Below are 23,675 nucleotides of genomic sequence, written 5' to 3' on the forward strand. Positions count from 1 at the left end.
CACATTAGTAGGTGGGGTGCCACAAAGGCAGAACTGAGGTAATGAAGGGCTTTTCTGAATTTATCAGCCCCAAGGTTCCAATTCAAGGATGGGTGTGAGGCAGTGTTGGCCAGAACTAATTATCTCTTTGGTAAGCTGGATAGATCATTCACTTATAACTAGAATTTTGGTATTTCTGCATTAAAAGGCCATGGGGTGCAAGAAAGCCTTATCCATTATTCACATTTGTTTCAGGCTAAGTGCCTGGATCCCCAGATACTGAGAATTTATAAATGTCTATTCAGAAAGCACTGACCACAATACAAACTGCTCCTGGGTTATTTTCGCTGCTTAAACCTGTAATCAGTCTCTCTTGGTGTTGGCCACTAATTAAAATAATCAAAATCATTTTATGAAACATTACTTTTTTTTCATGAATTTGTGTGTGTCTATTAGGAAGAAAGTTCAAGAATATCTAAGTATAAGAACTATGTGTGTGAGTATAAAATATGTGTACCAAATATTTCAAATATGATATAAGATCGTCTACAGTATGCTTTTTGCAATGACTCTTGGAATTGTTAAAAAGATTTGCCTTAATCGGATCACGTGGATCCTCTACAAATACAGTTTTCCTTAAGAAGAATTTAAGCCAGGGATGATTTCTATCCTGACAGTGCCTTAGAAGTATCACATTTGCAAAGATATAAAAGAAATAACCTTAGGCTTTACACTAGAGCTGTGTGTTCACTTCATTTATTCAACATCAGAAACTCCTATAGGCTCGACCATCAAAAATATATCTAGTGACTGACTCTATCTCATTCGCTCCATGGACCCAAGCTGCAATTTAGTTTTCATGACCCAGAAATACTCTCTGGATGGAAAGTCCAGAATGAAATACCTCCATTTTCAGAAAAATTGCTTCCCTTGGCTCCCTTGACACATTTTTCTTCCACTTCTCTTCTTCCTTCCTTGGGAACTAATCTTTCTAAAGCTCCTTTGCTGGATGCCATTCTTCTCTCTTGTCATGGCAGGGCTCTCCTTGGTCTCTATGCTCTAGAGCAGGGGTCCCCAACCCCCAGACCATGGACCAGTACTGGTCATGGCCTGTTAAGAACTGGGCTGCACAGCAGGGGGTGAGCAGCGAAGCTTCATCTGTATTTACTGACATTTTCCAGTGCTAGCATCACTGCCTCAGCTCCACCTCAGATCATCAGGCATTAGATTCTCATAACAGAATCTAATGGGGACCGCTGCTCTAGAGGGCGGCTCTTTGAAAAATCCACTTTAGTGCTGGAGAGTCCAGACTGTGGCCAGATGCTTGGGTATGAAGCTTGAACTTTCCACTCAATAGCTATGTGACCTAGAGCAACTTAAACTTTCTGTGCCTTAGATTGCATATCTATAAAGTGGGGATAATGGTATCTTACAGGGTTGTCATGAAGATTATATGAGTTAAAAAATATTTAGAATCTTGTCCTGCACATAGGAAGTTTTCAGTAATGTTTATTATTTTTTAAAAATTATTTTCTTCCCCTATTCTCCCTTGATAGTCTCTCTGACCACTATGGATGACAAATATTAATATTATATAGTTGGTTCCCAAGTCTCTATCTCAGGATCTGCTCTCCATTCAGAGAGCCACATCCATATTTCTAATTGTTCCTTGGGCATCTTTGTCCTGATATCTAATTCATAGCTCTGACTTAATCTTCCCAAAGCACAGGCATTATATCCACACCCCAAAGCTACTTGCCCCCTTGCATTTGTTGCTGTTACTCAGAGGCAGACTTAATCTTCTCCTCCACCCATTCAGTGTTAGTCACCAGGTCCTGCAAGAGCTACTTGAACAGGACCTTTCATAACTATACTTTTCTCATGCCCATCATCACTCCAGCTCTACTATGCTTTTCTTCTTAACTTGACTCTATCTTTCCACTGACATCAGCCTATTTCTAATACATTTTTCCAATCATGTCTTCTTCTGTTTAAATCTCTCCAGTGACTCTCCATTAACTCAAGAAACTGAATCTCAACTCCTCTCTCTGGCAGTCAAGGTCCATCCCAATAAAACTCCAATCATTCTAAGCTTACTAGAAGTAATATGCCTGTATAGTAACTGTATTTACTGTTCCCTCTGTGTTTCTTCATGCTGTTCCCTTCACCTAGAAATCTTGTATTCTTCCTGTTATTGCTGGTCAAACTGTATTTTCCTTTAAGGCAAATATCAAATGTTAGCTTCTTTTCAGATTTCCTTAAAATAATAAGATGCCTCCCTCTCTTGAACTTCCATGGAACTTTGCATTCATCTATAGCATTTATCACACTCTGACTTGTCTCCTAGTCTTTGGCGTGCTTCTTTTATCCCTCCTTCTAGATTGTAACTTCTTCAGAGGCACTTACTATATCCTTTAAAGCTTCAAATGAGATGAAATGAATGGCAATAATAGCACCAGGAATTAAGCTCATTTATTCTGCAAAGCAGCAGCCTGTTGTCAAATGCTAACACTCTCCCTCGCAGTCCTCATAAAAAGAATGGGAAAGCATATAAATGCAGTGGCACACAAGAGGAACATATAGTGTGAGCAATTACGCCAATTCCGTTTATAGGAAGAACACAGCTGAGATAAACATGGAAGCAGATTAGTTACCATCCATAGGTCTCATTGCCAAATTCTTCCATTTCTAAATTTTTCATTAGAGGAAATCAAGGAAAATAAACAAAAGTAGCCCTTGGGAAGAATCAGCATAATGGAAATAGCTCATTTATCAGCATGGCCTCAGAGAAATATTTCTTTTAACTGCATCTTTTGGGGCCAAATACTTGTGTTCATGCACTTGGGCACACACATGCAAACACACCTTCTTTAAGTGTGTGTAGCCACATCAAACCTTGCCTTCGATGTGAAGGTGAAAAGGGCAGGTCAGGCAGGAGCCACTTACCTTCAGGGCATCTTGGGTGTCATCCAGACAGTAGACTCGAATGCTGTACTCCAGAGAGGAGCAGCAGAGTGGCCCGAAAATGGCCAGCTTCAGGCGCTTTGCAGCAGCTTTGGTGGTAGATTGCCCGACCAGGGCGTAGGTGCTGAGGTTCTCCGTGAGGAGGTGGCAGGCCTCTGCGTCCAGCTGAATGTAACAGGGGGTAGTGAAGTTTTCTTCTCCTACTACCACCACATCCTGCGGAACAAGAGGAAAGGGACCATGGTTGAGCCACTGAGGATCCTGCTGTCACAGTGGCCACTGGTGGTAGGTAGAACAGGACCTCTTCTCCTGAGTTTTATTATTCTTTTCCCTGCTCTTTTTTCTTTCTCAGGCTTTATTATATCTTTATTTCCATTCTTCATCATTATCTCCTACACTTCCCTTGTCTTTATAGTGCTGATATTTTTATTTCGATGTCCTTTACTTAGCATGTTTTGATCTTTCAAGAATCTACATTACTGGAATCTATATAAAATTCCAAAAGAAATTCATGAGTTATCCTTTTAACTTCATTATACCTGAGTTTATTCTCTGAGTGTCTGAGGATTTAATGTTTTGATCTCTAAATTTCTTACTGAATCCAAAAGTACTATTTTATTTCAATGACATTATAGCATAGTAATTTTTTCCCTCTAAAAATCTAGAGTTTTGAAAAAAAATTAGAAAAATTAAGGAATTATACAATACTACTCTACTACATTCTTCCAAATTCACCCACTAATTACTTTCCGAAGCAACACACTATTTTTCCTCAATAATCTGGGCTGCACTCTGAAAAGCACAATATGGCAACACCCATGGATTTTTCTCTGTTAATTTTCATGCAAGCTTTTAAACAGTCTATCCTTTTAAATTTTGGAAATATTTAGCAAGGACCAAAAATAAGTGGAAGTGATGAATTTTTAAAAATAGTTACCAACTCCAGCAGGTTTTGATTTATCCAAATGACTCAGACCACAGAAAAAAATCATCTGAAAGACCAAGCATAGAATCCACAAGCCAAGGGTCACAATTCCACAAGCCTCTCAGAGTCAGAGCAGCCAGGTAATAAGAATAGGTGAAGCAGAAAGGGCAAGAGACAGTAGGAAGTGGTGGAGACTGCAGTGAAGCAGAGCACAGGCCTGTCTACGGAGCTCAGTCTCTGCTTGGCTTCAGCCCATCGCAGCTATGCTAGAACGCAGGCCCGCTGAGCACAAAATCTTTACTTTTTCAAAAGAAGGTGGAAGCTTAGATATTTATGTGAAATCTTCCAACTTTTCATTAATTCAGATTTAAAAGAAAATTTCACATGGGAGAAGTAAAATGCATGTGTGCGCAGGACTCAGCCTCTGCATTAGGCTACTTAATGTCTGCAGAGGCAGGAACTACAGGTACTTTGCTTCCCGCAGTATTTCAGTGGGCCTGCCTCACGGTGAGCAAATGGTTATTTGTCCAAAAAATAAATGAATGTTTCATCATAAATTGAGTCCCTGGGGCTGGACAAAGATATGAAAGAAGTAGCCCCTTTGAGTGGTTGGTTGTTTATCAGTTAGACCTTACGACATCATCTGAGTTCTAGTAAGAGCTGTATTTTCACAGCATCCATGAAATTGTTTCTTCGACTGAACCTGTGCCCAATGATAATGATGAAGCACAGACTGAACCAGAAAGAGAGATAGATGCTCAGTACCTCTGCATTTATTCCAGTCCCAAAAAGACACCTGGAAAGAAGCTGCTTTCTCTAGCAGAGTGAGTGGAAGTCTCAAGCATCATCAAATGTTACAGAAAGTCTCCTAGACAATATGGTGAAGAATCAAGACGCCACATGTCTCTATCACAAGTATAGAGTGTTTTCATAAGCATCGCCCTTATCTCTCTACTCTCTCATCTCTTTCTTTTATTTTCTTCTTATTATTGATGTTATTATTACTCAAATTGTTATTAATACGCAAATTACCTAGACATAGGGTATTAGGGCATTAGGCAGAGAATCATGCAAGCAATTTAGGGTCACTTGAGAGTAAAACTTTGCCAAGTCTTCAAGATAAATCATTTAAAGTTTAATGGAGTTGAAGTTAAATTTGGTTAAGTCTGATCTCAGCTCAACATAAAGTGTATCCCTGGACTTCAATCCTGGACTTAGGTCCTCTGGTAAAGAGTGATCTCTTCATGTGGCTAAGAAAAGAACATGTCCATAGAAAGGAAACTCCAGTTAATCCCAGGGGTGCCCTACTACTCTTTTAACTCCAATACTACTTTTTCTTAAAATATTAGGGAATTGAATCTTTATGTATATTTTTTCCAAAATTTTTTTTCTCTAAGAGAATGAGTAATCACAAAAATTATAACATACAGATCAGATACTTTTCTTTGCATTGATTATATAAAAATTCAGGGTTAGTTTATAAAAATATTTGATATTTTTTGATAAACATATTCCTGAAATATGCTTTCCTGAGAATAACCTAAAATGTAATACTTTTCTTGGCTATTTTCCATTTAAACAATAGATACTGTTTATTTGAAGGATAATGAAAACATATAAACTTTTAAAAAGATTATTAGGTATAAAATCTTTGTAGTAAATATAACTGGGAATCCTTTTGCACTAACTGAAATGTTCTGATGTCAAAAACAGGATACGCTTAAAGCACTGTCCTTAAGAAGTTGTGATGGCAACACCTATCGAGAGCCATGTTGCCATGGGTGTTCTTCACTCTCGTGGAGTTTAGAAAATGCACCATTTCTGTTTTCCTAGCTTAAGTTCAGAAGAACTAGAGCCTAACCTTTTCTGATCCAGGTGCAATGTTTCTCTATCTCCTAATTTGAAATACATTCACACATACATAAGCAAAGAAACAAACAAATATGTGCATATTTCCCTTCCCAAGATCTAGTATGTATATTCTAAAAGAAAATTGTGTAAAATTCCTAAGTGCACATTCCCTATGCTTGACCATCATTTTGTTTGTGTCTATCAGTCAGTAGATAAAGCAATCAGCAAACTGTCTGTCTATCTCTCTCCCTTCCTACCTCCTTCCTTCTTTCTCTCCTCCCTTTGTCCTTTCTTCTCTCTTTCTCCTTCATTTTGAGTATAAGCTAAAATTCCATCCATGTTTTGCTTTGAAAATAAAAGCATTCCCATGATTGCTCCTGCTTATTTGTATGAATCGCTCCTGTGTTCCATCTTTATTCCAACAGAATCTCACCTCCCACTGTCCTTGTGCTGCCTGGTTCTTGAGCTGTATCTTCCAGTCCTCGGTATTGGGATCTGCGCAGTGATGCATAGTGAGGATGACGGGGCGGGTCAGCAGGGCTCCTGGAGGCCCACAGCTCACCACAGGGGTCAAAAGTGTCTGAGTGTCTTCCATGGGTGGCCTAGGAGGAGAGCAGAGAACAGCATCATTGACATTTCCATAGTATTTGTGTGTATGTACTCTTTGAGATTTTATACCTAAAATTGAACAAATAATTTCTTCTTGGAGGTTTTTTGGGGGGAGTAAGGAGGATGTTGGTGGTGGTGAGGCAGAACTAAATGGGAAGACGTGTTCTTTACACCAAGACTTTGATCTTGTAAGACTTTATGATAAATAGTGGATCTGCCAACATCTCTTTGATCCTCTTCCCTCAGACACAAGTCTGCCTTTGACAACTTCCTCTGAATTCATGTTCGGATACTTTCAGGATGGAATGAGAAGGAATAGAGTCCTTATGAGGTCACATAACCATGTTTTCTGATAATACTTGTAATTGTGCTCACAAGATTTTAAATACTTTTGTGTTTGTTAGGATCTAACTTGAAAAATACTTTAAAAAAAATGACTTCATAATAAGGACACCATAGAGCTAAACTTCATCCAAATGATTTTCAGGAATAATTCAGCTCCGTACAACAGATTCACTCTTTCAAATATTACCAGACAGAACATAGAACTGTATTTCTATAGCAATTTAAAAAGAAATCTCTCTACTTGTATACTTCATACTCTGAGAGTTTGGGTGTAAAGAACCTTAAAAATTCAAAATCTTTATTTCACGTTTTTAAAAAAATTGCCTTAAATTCTTTCCCCAATAAGACTGTAATCGACAAGTAAATGAGTAAATGAACCTGAGCTATAAGCCAGTTTGGAAAAGTAGTCCCAAGGTGTTGAGTGAATTGCCCCAAATCTCACAACGAACAGTACTAATGCTAGGACTCAAACTAATGCTTTCTAAACAACAGTACTCAAAACTACTTCTGTCAGATAGGGTGGCTTAAGAAATCATGAAATCATAGAATTTTAGAGGCAGAAGGGCCCTCGAGGTCAACAAGCACCACCTTCCTTTCAAAGCAGGAGCCTCTCTACAATACGCTGACATGTGGTTAGTGCTTTAGACACACCCCAAATTGTAGTCCGCTACTACTGAGGGTCACCTCATCTATTGTGGACTCGAATTTGCAAAACATTCTTACTTAGAATGAACCCAATCTGCCTTCCTGACACCTCTCCACATATCCTTGATCTACTTTCTCTCCACTTTGGCATAAAAGCCTTTCAAATATTTAGAGATTGTTATGATGTCTCTAAAACATCTTCTGTATTTCAGACCAAATTCATGAATTTTCAGACTCAATTCCTGAATTTTTTAGACTTCAGCTAAAAGAGCGTAGTTTCCAGATCTCTCCCTATATTTCTATCTTCATTTTCATATAGATGTTTGTCTGTCTTCATTAAAGTGGAGTATATTTAAATGAGTGTAATACTCAAGTAGACAATACAGAGAGACTTCTATTTTCTTTGACTTGGAATAAATAGTATTATCATTGTCTTCAAAATTGTTGCCTTAGATCATTCTCTATCAATATTTATAAATATTATTCAGCAGGTTTGAGTTAGATGGGAAGATGGAGATAATACGGTTAAGCATCTCCTTTATAAAATAAGGCAATGAAGCCCCAAGAAGGCTGAGCAATTTGTTAAAGCTAACCACTTTATGTATTCTTAACATGAAAGGCTCTTAGGCTAAGTCTCTATAGTTCTGTGGTTGCAATGATGGCTTTTGAACCTATGTACAGAAATTTATATTTAGCTATTTACTTTCACCTTAATAGTTTCAGGGAAAACTTCAGGTCATCTATTTCTTAACACTATGTCTTTCCTCCAAATATTGGCTGTCTCTTCCAGTCTTTTATCCTCCATAAATCTGATATGCCTGCCATTTATGTTCTCATTCCAATTATTGATAACATTGTAATACAAGAATAGGGCAGAGACAGAGATCTTTTCAAGGACACTACTTGAAACCTCTCTCCAGTCTGACATCAATACTTTGAGTTATTTAGTTCAGTCAAATATAAATCCATTAAAAGGTACATTGTCCAGTTCACATCTTTCCATTTCACTCACATGGGTATTATAGGGACATATAAAACTCCTTTATAATTGCAGCAGCCACTTGAAATGGATTTTTCTGTAGTCTATCTATGATTTACACATTAAATACTACATAATATAAAAGTTAGCTTATATTTATGCTCTCACTCGATGAGTGATAGCAGTTGTTACTATTTTTTAAATATTGTTGGAAGACAATTCTCCATGGATCTTTCATAGTTTTGCATGTTCCCAACTATCTTTTCAAGGTGATTGTCTAGCAATCGCCTTGGAAGATGAGGATAGTGCTTGCCTCTGGAGCAAATGGCAAACATGTCTACCCCTCCATTATAAAATACTCAGTTTTCCTAAACTCGGGGGTCCTTTCCTGGAACGCAACCACTGAGTGTGTAGATGTCATCTGACTCTCTTTGCATCACTCTTTCAGGACTGGGGCTCAGGAGACTAGCACAAAAATGATGACACTCTAGATAATGCTATTGCTGTGAGCAATAAACTGTCCTTTGTCTCTGACCAGGGATCTTGTATCATGTATCAGCATCCTCAAAACTGTGGCAACAAAACTGGTAGCTCACAAGCAAGGTTAAATCTTAGAGATTCCTTAGTTTTGACAATTATTATCATCAGTTCCGAGAACTCAATTAAAACTTGGCATATTTTCCCCTTAATAAAACTTGGCTATCACTGCTTCCTCTCTCATTCTAACATTTTACTAGGATCTCACCAATCTATGGCTTTTCTTTCCTTCTATTCAGAAAATCAAAACAATTTTTGTCTCCTTTTAATCTTTTAATATAATCTCCATTCTCACTGAATAACAACGCAGTTTTATTAAATCTAAAGTTACTGAAGTACTTGGAAATGTACTTTAATTTGGAATCTTAAGGTTGGCAGCCTGATAACTCATTACTATCCCCTTGGCCCCTCATTTTCATTTCCTCTTAACCTAGTTTTTCCTCCTTCCTTCCAGTCTGAAATTCATTCTCTTAGAACATGAGCGAAGTTTTGCTTTTATTGTATCATAGTTTATAGTACATTGTCTGCCCTGAGCTTTTTTAATACTACTTTTCCTATCAGGGTTAAAAAAGAAAAGTAATGATTACATTTTCCTGAGCACTACTCTTACCTTTTAGTTACAAGTATACCTTGAAAAGTGAGCATTAAACTTTTAAGGAAGGAGACTAAAGTGGAATCCATTTCAAGTGGCCCTTGCAATAAAGTTGGGGGTTGGAAACATCTGTCTCTCAGTCTGCTCTGTTAGCAGCAGGTGCTTGAGGCAGAAGGAGAAGGGCTTCTTCTTATCACTGAGTTGGAGCAGAAGGGAGAAGACTCCCTGCTGGGCTGGGGAGCTGTCAGACATGAGCTCTCCAAACACACCCCTGGCATGCAATATTGATGGCGCCATTCTTAGAGGAGAGATAGCAAGAGAAGGAAGGGGCAGTGGGTGTCAAAAGAATTTATTAACCCAGCGAGGTGAAAACACGTAATGAATAGGGAAGTGGTGAAGTGGAATTCATAACAGCGAATGGAAAACAAAGAAGAAATAATGATAAGACTCTTTTTGTGTTTTCAAGATGAAAGAAGTAGTGTCGAAACTGGAAACATTTCCAAGCATTGATGGAAGTAGTGACTTAGAGATGGTTACGATTTAACTATGTAAAATCAAAAGTTAGAGTATTTAAATTCACATTTTCTTTATTTATATAAAGGGAGAATATCAAAATACATAAACTGAAAATAGTAGAAAATAAATATAAATAATCTGATTCATGTTTTTGCAGAGAAGGTTTTGACTCCTTTAGGTCTCATGTGTTATCTGAGCTATTTAAGCAAACAGTGTGTAAATATTAATTGCAGATGATATGGAAATGAACACAAAGCAAAAATTAGCTACAGAAGCAGCAATTAAGTAGAAATTCAGTAATGAAAAACGATTAACATTTAAAGGCTTTTCAAAGCCCAATAATAATAACATCGTGGCAAATGCTGGATGTGTTCTAAAGCCTATAGAATGAAGCTCTCAGAGAGTTTTCATTTCCTGTCAGAGAGATTTTCTCATCCTTTGCTTGCTGCTATCAGTGAGGAGAAATTCTGCTACATAGAAGTGCATAATTTACAACACTTTCACAAAAGCAATTGCATTTGCTGCTCACGGCACACCTGTAAGGTAGTTAGAATAAGTATTTATGTTACCTCTTTTTTTCAGTAGAGGAAACTGAAATCTGGAGATATTAACACACTTGCCTAAGGCTGCACAGCTAGTCACAGGCAAAACTAGATTTCAAACACAATCATTTGGTTTCTTTCACATAATGGTATATTTTGAGTTGCTTATCTGAGGTTAGGGCATTGAAAAATTTTGTCTGTTTGCTACATCAGGTTCGAAACTGCTTCTTCAAAAGAAGCTGTTTCCATCCACCTCCGTGTGGAGACAAGATGTCTTCTATTAACATGTACAGCTTCCGTCAGGTCCCTCAGGATGACAATCCCACCCTAGGCTCAGCTGTCTTTTAAAGCACACGGTTTCACATATATCTGGCAACTTGAAATATTTGCACTTAAGGTATCTGACAGGGATTATCTAACTCACTAGCTATCAAAAGCTCAATTGAGCAAAAAAAAATATTTATGGAAGCTGCTCTGAAGAGCATGACGCCATTTCCCTAGACAGGCCAAAATCTATCCCAGATTACGCCAGAACAGTTAAGTATTGTGCCCTAGACTGTGTTACTGAATCTTTGTGAAATTATTTTACTGGATATATATATACTAGGACCTTATACTATTTACTTACATTGAAGGACAGTAAAAGAAGCATCTCTATCAAACTTATTGCTGTTTTTATTTTAAGGATGTTGTTCATCGTATTAACAAAATGTCTTCTTTATATTGAGAAATCATTGCTTTTTCTGGGCATATTTGTTCCTCATGGACACATGGATCTTGTAACTTACCATGCTCCCCTCTTGAAAGCTTCAAAATAGTAAATTCGTGACCAATTACCAGAAAATATGCTGGGAATTATGCCAAACATTTTATATTCTAACCGCTCACCTGACTATCTTATCTTTTCTAATCTTATTTTTCTTAGCATTTTATCTATGTATTTAAAGTTTTTTTCCCCCATTGAAAAGACTGTTTTTTTTTCATAAATCACCTTGAATCATTTTTTTATCATTTTTTTATAAGTAGGATTTCAATAGCTAAAAACTGTAGAGAACAGTGAGAGAAAGATTTAAATATACCCGGACTCCTTTCTCCCAAACCTTTACTCTTTTTATAGCTGTTCCTTCGAAGGAGGAATGTAGGACTCTACTTACAAGGAGAATATCCTGAGTTTCACTGAGAAAAAAATGTCAACTACTGTTCACAAGGTTGAAAACAATATATTTAAGTAAATTAAAATTTTCTGTTATTTGATTACCTCCATAAAAGATTTTTGGCTCACTATCCTAACATTACTTCATTATTTATATTCAGTGAATATACATGATAGTTTTAATTGTGTCACCATGAATTCACACCTTCAACTCTTCCTACTGGGATTTTGTTCAAAAAAATTTAAATTATCCTTCTCATTCTTTATATTTTAATTTTAATAATACCTCTGTCAACTACTTCCTCCACTTTGAAACTCTCTTTACCTTTGATTTTTTTCTTGTTACCCTTACAATCATTTGACTTTTCATTTAAAATAGTCATTTGAGTAGCCACAATGTTAAGAACCACGTATGATGCAAATTCCTTCTCTGCCTTATCCTTGCAGGTTCTACTTAGTTTTGCTCATCACATACAAACCACAAATAGGAATATTTCCCAAAGTTTTGTCCGCAGATTTCTTCTTTCTGCTTCCGCACTATTTCCCTGGGAGGATCCACTTTTCATCTGCTTCTACAGCACGAATCCCCTGCCCTCACTTGCACACACTGCCTGTACCTATCTTAGAATTTGCCCTTTCTCTCCTTGAACCAGTTGCTGCTTCTGGCCTCTTTCATTGCTCTCACATTTCTCACAGTCTCTAAGGCTTGATTCTTAAGTATACTTTTTTGTGTGTTTTTCATCTCTTCTAACAGTTGTGAATACTTTTTCTTCTGAAATATATTTCACCTTCCATTCTCCAAGCTCAGGCCTGGCTCTGTACCCTCTCCCCTCGCACTTAGATTATTACTACAGCCCAACTAGGCTCTCAGCCTTTGAGGGAATCTTTCTGTTTCCTCCACTGGTTCATCCTGCATACCATCACTCGATCAATCTTTAAAAAGCACTGCTATTCTTGTATCACTTGGCTGCTCAGAGACTTTTCATGGCCCCTTATGGCTTACTGAAAAAAAAAAAAAAAGTTCTATTCACCTTTATATTTGGAATGTCTAAATTGATTTTTTGGCCTTTTGAGAAAACTACTAGGCAAGTACAGAACAGAGAAGGGGAACATTAACACTCATCTCTTCAATTCAAATTGTTTTTCAATAAGCAATGACAATGGGCAAAACTTCAGTCTGTGTGAGGCTCATTTTATTTTTTTAACTGTTACTGGAAACAAAGCAAAATGGCCCATGTTAGTTCTATTAATCGCAGAAATTGTATCCACAGAGGGAAACAGAGGCTTTGCAGTCTCTCCAGAGATCTGTAAAGCAGGGCAGATAAAAATCACAAGTACAGCCTTGCCGCTCTGTTCCCTTTGGTCAGAGACAGCTTGTCCCATCTCTGCAGCTCATTTAGGCTGCTCATCTGCCATTCAGTGCTTTCTCTTAGAGCATATTTGGTAATGACAAGGCCTCTCTTGTCACATTCACTATGCCACATGTAATTAAGTTCACGCCTCCCTTTAGACAGTTCACATCAGCTGATGACCAGCTGGATACCATCCAGCTGGATAAACACCCAGTTTGGGATGCAATAAAGGGAATTAGAGAGATGGAAAATGGTGAAAAAAATAATCAGAATTTTCCTATAAAAGCTTTGAAATAACATTCATATCTCCTGATGTCCTCACAGTGTCTTCTCTGTAAGAAGTTCCCTCACACATCATGTAAGGATAGAAAGGGTCTTTAGGGAGCAATAGAAAGAAACTGTTCCAGAATGCACTGTAATAAGAAGGCAGGGGCTCGAGTTGCACACTGGTGAGATGGCGGATGGATGACATGTGAGAGAGTGAGCAGATGAGCTTCGTGGTTGCGATAACTTGGGTGTGAATTCTGCCTTCTCTCAGTTATTAACTGTGAGGATTCGGCTGTGTGACTTAATTTCCCTGAGCTTGGTTTTTCATCTTTAAGGTGGAGCTCCTCATAAGTTTCAGGGTAGTAAAGAGGAATAAACGAAATTAAAAGTATACTGAATAAATGGTAGCTATGCTTTGTGTTATCACTATATCCTAAAACACGTTCTTGACATCGTGTTCTTACAAGAAAAAAAAGCTAGTTCACAACAGAAAATTAATGAAGAGAGGACTTTGACATTTATTTGAGACAGTTATCTTCTTGTGGTTGTTTCTTGTTTTGTGGTTCCTTGTTTATTCCTTGCTTATTTTCTTTTGAAATCTTGAGGTTTCTCTAGCTTCATTTTTATAAACAGAACTTCTCTGATGCACATTAAATTCAATAGAACAATTTCCTCTGCACCTAACGTCAAGTGGAAGGCACTGAAAGGAGGAATTTACTTTCCTTTTTTAGAGTCAAAGGCAGAGGCACCTAAAAGCAGAAGTGTCCAGCTTTATCAAGTTTCTGTTTTCTCTCTCTTTCATCTAAAATGTACAGTTATTCTGGTCAGGGTGCCAACTAAACTATGGGAAAGAAAACCATGGGAGGCAGGTGAATGCGCACATCTTTGAGCGTCAGCAGGCCCCTGCAGCAGCCCCCTTTGGCTTGATCTTCAGCTCAAGATAGTGGAGATCAGATGGAAAATAAGAGACCACGAACACCTCGTTGCTTCTCAGCATAAAGTGCCAGCCAATATTCATTGCTGTTTAAACAAATGTTCATGTTGGCAAAGGCCTTGAGGGATGGATGTACTTAGTTGCTAACCTTGACTCCAGACAAGAGAAAGAAGAAAAAAAAATACAAAGGGATCTTGGAATTTACCAGTCTTCATTTTTTGCTGCTGTAAAAGAAGGGCTCTGAGGGCCCATGAATGTTATTTTGCATTGAGAATGAAAAAATGAATACTTGATGTGAGTAAATACAAGCCTTTCAGTGATTTCCTTTTGCTCAAATATAAGGCATGAATAATGTTCAAGAAATTTTATTATTTTCTTAGACAGGCTAAGGTTTATGTAGGTGAAAGTACATCAGCTGAGGAAAAAACATTCTGAGTCCTACAGATGACAAAATATCAGTATCTCCTCCTGAGAGCATGATAAAAGAGCTTTTCGGCTAGTGAAGAACAAGACTAAAAATGGATGTTTTTCTGAGGATGAGAAAAGGGAAGAGAAAAGGTATAATGCATTATAATGATAACCTAATTCTACATTTGTCACTAATGCTTTGCATTCAGAGCTCAGGGCTGAGGAGCTGATGCCTTTCTCCTTGAGATAAACAATGAAAGTTACATGTAAGGATCTTCAATTCAACATCTTTTATTTTAAGATCTCTGTTTACTTCCGAATCAGGCCTCTAAAGCACTATTTAAAGATGCATTTTCTACGAGAACTGAGCAAGAAATGCCATATTTAATTTGTTAGAGGGCAATTAGGACTTCGAAACTCCTCTTGTTATTTTCACTTAAAATAACATAATCTTTATGATTATGATACATTTGAAATAGAGCTTTTTGATTCAATTTAGTTTTAATGAACTCTAGATCAATTTAGAAAGGCCCAGTATGGAACAGAGGTGGTAAACATAAGAAGGAAGTTGATAACTCTTAAGTTAGAGAGAGTCACAAAAAGAAGAACCTGCAAGTGAGAATAAAGTGCTTTGCTGAGGTGGAGGTGCCAAGTCAGGGGTTAGGGATTGTCTAATTCTTTGTAACCTTTAACCTTATAATGGGAACGAGCTGGATACCTGAGCTGATGTCTCTGGGTCTACCCACCTATTGCTCTGGACATGTTTCTGGACATGACCCTATTGCTATGGGTCATGTTTCTGGCCATTTGTTCAGTGAATACGGCCACAAGTCCACTTGGGAAGAGACCTCTGGCCTTCCACCCATACTCAAGATCTACAAAAGTGTCTGGAGCCTCAAAGACAAAGAGAAGTCAAGCTGAGATTTTACAGCTCTAGGGAAACCAGGGCATGCCAGAAGCAGGGCACTCAAGACAAAAATATGTAGGGTTTATTCTTTCTATCATACAATTCTCCTCCAAGTCAGACATTGATAAAGTCAAGTGCACCAGAAAAAGCATATTTACCTCATATTTTCTTTCCTGTGTACAGTCACATACATTTCGTAGACTCTCCCTTGGGGAATGGCCCCAGCGGGAATCAGCAAGCTTACTCCTGAATAGCAAAAGAGAAAAGCAGTCATATAAGACCTATGAATCAAAAGGAAACTTCACAGAATGCCTTTGAAGCAAGTGGAAAGGAATGAGGAGATTTCGTGGCCATGTAGCCATAAGCCCGCTTTTTCTCTAAAGACGTGTAAATATTCATGGCGGCCCTGATTTCCTTCCTTGTTGGCCTTATTTGTTACCACAGCTCCCTCTGAACAGTTATGGAATTATTTAAAGGAATGATGTAATTTTTTAAACTCTTGTTTTATTTAAGGAATAGACAGATGGTTCCACTGTTGTTTTCCTTGTAAAAGGAGGGAAAAGCCAACAACTGCTCTTAAAATTTCAAACAGCTGTAATGATGCATTGTTTCTAATTAAAAAAAAAAATCCCCACAAGATTCAAAGTCAGCAAAATTCTAACCTCAATATCAAAAAAAATTATTTTTGAAATATCTAGTTAGAATCAGTGTTTTTCTGTAACAGACCAATAATTGATGAAGAACTTTCTTTTATCATACATAACTCCAGAAAGTGAAGAATAACTGTTAGTTTTAGTCACAGCAGGTCAAGTAGGTTTTCGCTTCATTGCTAATTAGTGCCAATTTGTAGGAATATTGGATTGACCTGTATTCTAAGTTAACTGTTCCTACAGCAGTGGTTTGCAACTTGAGCTTGCAAAAGAATCACCTGGAGGACTTGCTAAAACACAGATTACTGGATCCTACTCTCAGAGTTTCTGATTTTACAGTTCCAACAAAACTATAAATTTTTGTAGCTTTACCAAGCTGCCAGGTGACAATGATGGTGGTCTGTGGACCACACTGTGAGAACCACCGGCCTGCACCATCGCAGTGTCATCTCACAGAGGAAATCAGGGTGGGCAGCAAACTGGAGATACTTGGCTCCACGATTTTACTCCAACAAATGTGGTTTATTTCAATTCAATAAAAATTCATGGAGCATCATTGTGGTTATAGTGTGGAGAATGCCAAGAAGTAAGAGATAATGTTGTTGTCTTTGAGTAGCTTTATAATTTAATTAGGAAGGAAATAGAATATGTCAAACGAATATGGGGCAGTAAGGAAGCCTGCCCCACCACAGTGGAATGGCTCAAGAATAAAGAATGGAAAACTAAGGAGGAATAGTTATTCAAAGGCCTTTGTATAACTGAAAATGTTGAGGCATGACCTTCTTGAGAAGGAAAGTAATGTGAGCGCTGTGGTGCCAGGAGAAGTGGTGTATCACGCTAGTGTAGAGAACGGTTTGTTGAGGCACAGACTAGAAGCAGGAGGACCACACAGGAGGCCAGCAAGCCTCGGTATTTTTTTTTCCAATGGGAATAATAAAATGTACTTTTATGTTTGTTATGGGGATGAAATGAAATTATAGATGTAAAGTAATAAAAATAAGGCCTGACACATAATAAGTAACTATTATTACTGTATTAAATTAAAAAAAAATATGTAAATCACCATTGCTTAGTACATAGAAAATATTTAATACATGCTAGCTCCCTCCTTTCCACTTGAGAAACCTATATAATAATTCATATATGAAAAAGTAACAGGTGTAGAAATGGGAAGGAAAAATAGAATCCAGTGAATATTATAAAAAAAAACTGTCTTGGGAATGATGCTTAAACAATAGAACAATAGAGTATATTTTGATTTATTCATTTGTCAGAATATTAAAATATATTCAAAATCATGATTTTAAAAAGCACACAATAACATGAGAATTAATAATGAAAGAGCATTTTATATAATGTATGATTTAAACTGTAAAATATATAAAAAAGAAAAAGTAATAAGTATTTCATAAGTATTTCAATATATTAAAATATACTTTTAAAGGTATGGGGTGAAAAATTGACAAGGCATTGAAATGGGGGACTGAATAAGAGGAAGAGTCAAGAAAGTTCATGTTCAGACCAGTTGGTTCTGTATATTACTTGGCTGTATGGCTGTGTATACATTATGTTCTCTTCTTATGCTGCATAAAGACTTTAGGCCAATGAAATTGTTTCTTATTGCTGTTTTGCAAAATACTCAGTCTTGTCAAAAAGAGCTAAGATAGATTCATAGAGGACTGCATTATCACTCTAATGACCCATAGTTCCAAACTTATTACTACCATTGATTAATAAATACAACTTTAATCGAACATTATCGATTACTAGCTTAAATTCATCATTTAAGACATTTATGAGGTTTATTCCATAGAATCAGAAAGCTAAATAATAAACTGAAAACTAAATAAGACTACGAAAGAACACATGATGAAGCTGTGATTCTAAATAGACATATCAGACGTAGGAATGAATCCCTTATAAATACCTTGAGGCTGTTACTCTGTGTAACAGAGTTAATAAATGAAGATTCAATATCTATTATGATGTCCTCTGATCATGTAAAATTAGTATTCTGAAGTATTGCTTCCTGTAGTAAATTGGAACCAAACCAACTAATATGTTTTCTAATTAATTTGTCCTTTTAAAGTGAGATGACAACTGTGAGAGCTTCTGGCTTGATGTTGCCTTCTGAAGCTCTGTTAAAAAGAAGGTCAATGACAGTTCTAAATTACACCTTGGCAGAAAGTTGTGAGCATAATATTCAGAGAGGAAGTGTTTTCAGAGTTGGCTGGAGGAAGATAAATGGTTTTGCTGATTTTGTCTGAAGTCATGTTGGTTTATGTTTAAAGTAGATTTGGGTTAGATAGGCTACATTTAACTTTTTAAGCCTAGTGAAAACAAACAAAAAAGATTTTGGTACAAAAATATGTTTTTAAGGTCTTTCGTTGCAATTTAAACCTTGTGGAATTACCTGAATTGGGAACAATAAGGTGACCCCCGAGAGAATTGAAGGTGCCAAATGCAGTACAGGATGGGTCGGTCTGCCTTGCTAGACTCTGATTCTTCAGGTTGAGGGCCTCGTTCTCCAGCAAGGATTGGGTCATCTGAGGGGACAGCTTTGATGCAAACTCAGAGAGGTCATCTTGGGGGGTGACAGCACCTGAGTTGTTATACACTTTGATTTTCAGGTTAGGCAGTGGATCCAGAATTGGAGAGTTGGTCATTGGGATTTTGTCCGACACATCGTGCAAAGCATAGACAGGTCCTCTGTACATAGCTGCAGCTGATGTGAGGTCTGGGGGTACTGCCAGGAGATCTGAGTCAGAAAGAGAAAGGAAGTCCACTTGCATTCTCCACTTAGGCAATTTACATTAGTCAGACTCCCCTGACATTTTCTGAGTAAAAGGGAAGCAAATCCATGAACATTAAAGATGTATAGACTCTAAGATTTTGCTGACAATCGGGCAATTAAGTAACTAGGATCCATCTTATTATTGGCTACAAATAAATAGACAAGTTCATTCTATGTCTTGCCTTTAAATTACTCATTGCTCCTAATGTCTTTAACGATTTCCACAGATTAAATTAATCAACAGTGATCTCTGCTAGGTAACTATAGGTAATAGTTTCCCTTGTCTACACTGAATTTGGGCTCACCTGTAGACCATTGTATTCATAACCATACAAAATGTCTTGTCAAAAGGGAAAAAAAGGAGATTCAAGAAATCAGTCAATCAATTCATGTACTCTTTTCAAATAATAGTTAAAAATGTGTGATAGAGAAACCTGTTAGAGAAAGAAAAAAAAGATTCATGCTCCTTGTCAATTCTCATTTATTATGTGAATGAAGTTAATACAGTAATCAATGAAGTAGACCAATATTCCTGTCCTTGTGGAGCCCATGTTCTAGCTGAACTGGATGATTTCACTGATTTTGAAGCCACACAGGGAGGCTGCTTACATGCATAAGTCAGAGGTGTGAAGTGCAATGTCAACTGACCTTGCCTTGCTGCCTTGATGTTCACAGGCTGAAAGCCTCCATTGAGTGCCGAAGAGTCAATAATATCAGACTCAAAGTCACGATGATTCTTTCGATACACAAATAGAGCCACAACTACAGAAATGGCCAGGCAAACAATCACAGCTATCACAACGCCAACATACAGAGCAACGTCGTCGGAATCAGGAGCAGCTAGACAAGAGAAGGAAATATTGGACCAACTGGTTAGAGAAATTTCCTACAGTACACATACATATTGCTATAATTTTTTTCACACATTTATTGCCTTTTTATAGGTTAATTTCAAATCTATTTCAAAAGCTATATAAAACAACTGTTACCGTTCAATGGAAAATTATCTGATTTTTTTCCTTTCTCACTCTGCATCTATCCACCAACTTATCTATCTTCAATTGGGCGGCATAACAGATCATTTATTAAAAGGCATGAAAAGAAACTGGAGCTAAAATTATCCTTGACCCACAGGAACAAAACGTTTATTACTAATTGCAGGTGGAGAGTTTGGAATTCACTGATAGTTCTTTAAAAACATAAAAAACACTTTGTTAGAAATATCTGGCTTCTTCTGAATCTATATATTTATCAAACTAGAATATTTTTCTAAGTATCATTCCAAGTCATAAAGAAAGTGAGCAATCTTCTGACTTTCCCCTAAATCAATGAAGGGGTGGGTGGAAATGGTGTAATAAAGCAAAACAAATATTAGGAGCAAACAGGTTGGTTCTGTGCTTTCAGAAGACCCAGATCTGAGGAGCAGAGGTTAATGCCAGTAACTCCAAGCTTTTGATACAGACTCAGTATTACTTCTGAGAACCCTGAGCTTCTCACGGTCTCTTGTCAGACTTACATTCGAGCTGCCCATTACTGGAATGAAACATAGCTCTACAGTGTACTGAGTAAGATAAAGAACTGGTTCAGCGATCAGAAAAGTAAGACTATCCCGGAAAGCATTTAAGCATTTGACCAACAAAGTGTGTTATCAGTTGGGGTTTCTGTTTCTGGGTAAAGTAAGAAGAAAATTCCTGTAAATGTTGCTTGCTGTCTTTGTGGCATAGAACATGCTTTGATCCAACTGCAAAAGGTGATAGTAGAAGCTGATAATTAAAACAAAACAAACAAAAGTAAACCTTTCCTGAATCCCATAAACATCTTTAAATTTCTGTTTTTAGTTTTCTGTGAGCCACAAAAAGTTTTAGCCAAATTAACTGAAGCTGCTTGGCTCACTGTAAAAGAAGTGTTTAAACAAGTACTTTAGGTGGTCAACAACAGCCTGTTTTATGTTCAGTTTTATATACATGTGTATTTTGGGGGGAGAGAATTTTCAAATTTGTACTTTCTATGACCTTTTAAGAGTTGATTAACCACTACTCTCTCCTAAGACTCATAGCCACAAAGTTTATATGGTGAAATGACTTGTCATTTAGATTGTCAGTGGCTCATGGGATCACTCACTCTCATGTAATGGTATCTTTGACATATTGACAATATAAAAGAATTCTTTGTTGGAAACTACTCCATCTCTTTTAATATTTTGTGTTTAAATGTACTGTACGCGAAAGGTTTTTTTTCTTTTTCTTTTTAAACTTCTGTCTTTCCCAAAGTTTTCCGAATATCCGCTTTTCCAACAATCAAGTCAATATTGACAGATCATTTCAGAAAACTAGTGACATCCTAATACACTCTTGGTTGTGTGAGCACTGCTTTCGAAGTGCTGACTTCACTTTGCTGCTGTGTTTTACTTGAGGCTCTGCAGCAGCATTCTGAACTCTGGTCAGAATATTATATCGAAATCCTTAATGTTCTGTTTTACCAGGCTGTAATTACTGATTCAACATTCATGATTTTTAACTCAATAAATCTGCATTTTCTCAATCCTTTATTTTTAGCGTTTGAACCCTGCCCTTTATTTATTACAGCATATTTCATTATATGTTTTGTCAGCTACTGGGACCTGAGCTTTGAATGGTAGGCTGATACATTTTAAAGCTGGCAGAGACTTGAAATGACCCTTTCTTCTCTTCAGCAGTGAAAATCTAATTTGTTTTTTATGTTAGAATACATTAGGCGCCTATTTCCTGTGTGCACATCTGTTATCTAAAGAAAGGTAAACTTGAATTGGGGGAAATAATGTTAAATGATTATTCAGCAACATAAAAACCAAACATCAAACTTACAAGAATATCCATATTCATTCTGGGTTCTCTGTTCAGTTGAAATGGGATAAATGAAACCTTGAAAAGAAACAAAAAATGAAACAAAAATAGGAACAAAATCAAATTAATGAGAGAAACAAAATGAGAAGCACGAAAAGTGGTTAATTAAAAGAAAAGGAAAAGAATCTTGTGGTCCTTTAAAATTCTCGTTCAGTACAGAATTATGATTTTGCATCTCCTGTCTACTCTGGAGTCTCAGTAAGAATTAATAAGCAGGCAGATTGAATTTCAGAGCAAAAACTAGTCTCGAGTCACTAACTTTGTACGTAAAGTCTTTCTTTTATTGAGCATAAACTCTAACGGGTCTAATTTATCTCAGACATCAAGGGTCATTAGCATAAGGAAAATCTTTTCTCCTTCTCCCTGCCATATGGTTTAATTCCCAGGACATATGCAGAAAGCTTCAAAACAGTTTTTTCCCTCTTTTTATTTAATCATAACAGCTTGCTCTTGGCCTAATAGAACTAAAGAAGACCCATCATCATTGGTCAAAGGTTAAATACCCATTTACAGAGCTAAGCCAAGACCACCTCTCCTGCTCCATCTCAAATCCACTTTTTGTTGTTGTTGTTTTCTGCCTTCTCCATGTAATAGGAATCCAGTAGGTTTTTGCTCAGGGACTGGGCAGTTTGTCATTGCAATGGAAACTGGATGCTTTTTATTTGAAATCACTCAAAAATAAATAAGGCCTAGAGGTTATAAGGTTATTTAATTTAGGCCTTCAGAAGAATGGTGTAAATTGGACAAAATAAAAACCTCATCTCAATAGTAAATGCAGAAATCATACTAGCTATTTTATTTTTCTTTCTGTTTAATATATTTCAAGGTAGGAAACTGAGAATAGCAATAGTAATAATAATTAATAAAAATAATAATGCGAAGTAGAAGATTGGGAGAAAACATTTAAAAACATAGAACACAAACTTTTTGAAATGAAAAATCTACGGACATTATTAAAGTACAACTCACAACTGGCACCTGTGGTGTCCTCATATTTAATATGCTGCAACATATGAATTAATCAAATGATCTGGCACCATTTGAATTAATCAAATGAAGATGAATAAGAAGCATATAAATTAAACTTTCTTAGTGATACTCAAGGGCAAAAATGTAGAGAATCTGTAAGAATCACAATTAATTGGTTTAAAATTCAAGGTGTCTACTGCTTTAATATTAAAGGTAACTGTAAATCGTGCCTCAGGTAGATTTTTTGTAGTTTGCAGAACACTCAGTCCTTACAAGCTATTTACCTATTTGGGAGAACTAATTCTGGAGAAACATGCAATGCTCCCTTAATGAAAGAGAGGTTTGCTGTGGCACAGACAGGTTTGCTCTGAATTAATTTTTAATACTTTATTTTAGAGCAATGATTGCAACCGACAATTCAGTTTTATAAATATTATATTTCTTATTCCAGTTGTCTGAATCTATGTATTAGGTTTGATTTTCATTTTTAAACACTTTTCTCTGGTAATAACCTTTTCCATTTGTATTCTCTGAACTCAATAAAAGGACACCTGGGACATATACAAGCCCTATGGAAAAAGTTATTTATTTTCGGAACCCAAAGACTTAAGACAATACATGTTCACTGCGGGGAGACAGGTTCACTGATGCTGTCATTTTGATAGGGATGTCAAAAGATTTATTTTTTGCAAGTGAGAGGGCTCAGAAATTAGAGTAAAATAGGATATTTGGGGACAGTCTGACGTTCACCATGAAAATTTTGATAAGAATCACCAAGGGCCTGGAGTAAGCAGAAGAGGTTGGTTTATAAAGGGAGAAGCCTGTCTCCAGAGACATAGAACACGGTCTGAATTTTCTCTTTGTGAAGCAGTTCT

The 23,675-nt window shown here is 36.9% G+C and overlaps 1 protein-coding gene across 2 annotated transcripts in view; it reads right to left on the minus strand.

Moving 5' to 3' along the window:
* The window catches only part of UNC5C (unc-5 netrin receptor C), a 326,377-nt gene that overhangs the window by 21,507 nt on the left and 281,195 nt on the right, over positions 1–23,675 (minus strand). The window contains exons 8-13 of one of the 2 annotated variants that reach the window (XM_006910743.2): positions 21,793–21,849; positions 19,598–19,789; positions 18,569–18,913; positions 15,664–15,751; positions 6,153–6,321; positions 2,926–3,159 (exon numbers count right to left, since the gene is read on the minus strand). In XM_006910743.2, the coding sequence (XP_006910805.1) occupies positions 2,926–3,159; positions 6,153–6,321; positions 15,664–15,751; positions 18,569–18,913; positions 19,598–19,789; positions 21,793–21,849 (1,085 nt within the window). The remainder of the gene's footprint in view (positions 1–2,925; positions 3,160–6,152; positions 6,322–15,663; positions 15,752–18,568; positions 18,914–19,597; positions 19,790–21,792; positions 21,850–23,675) is intronic. The other variant, XM_006910744.1, reaches the window with a different exon arrangement.

The sequence above is a fragment of the Pteropus alecto genome, unplaced genomic scaffold (genome assembly GCF_000325575.1).
Source record: "Pteropus alecto unplaced genomic scaffold, ASM32557v1 scaffold63, whole genome shotgun sequence".
NCBI classification, from domain to species: Eukaryota; Metazoa; Chordata; class Mammalia; order Chiroptera; family Pteropodidae; genus Pteropus; species Pteropus alecto.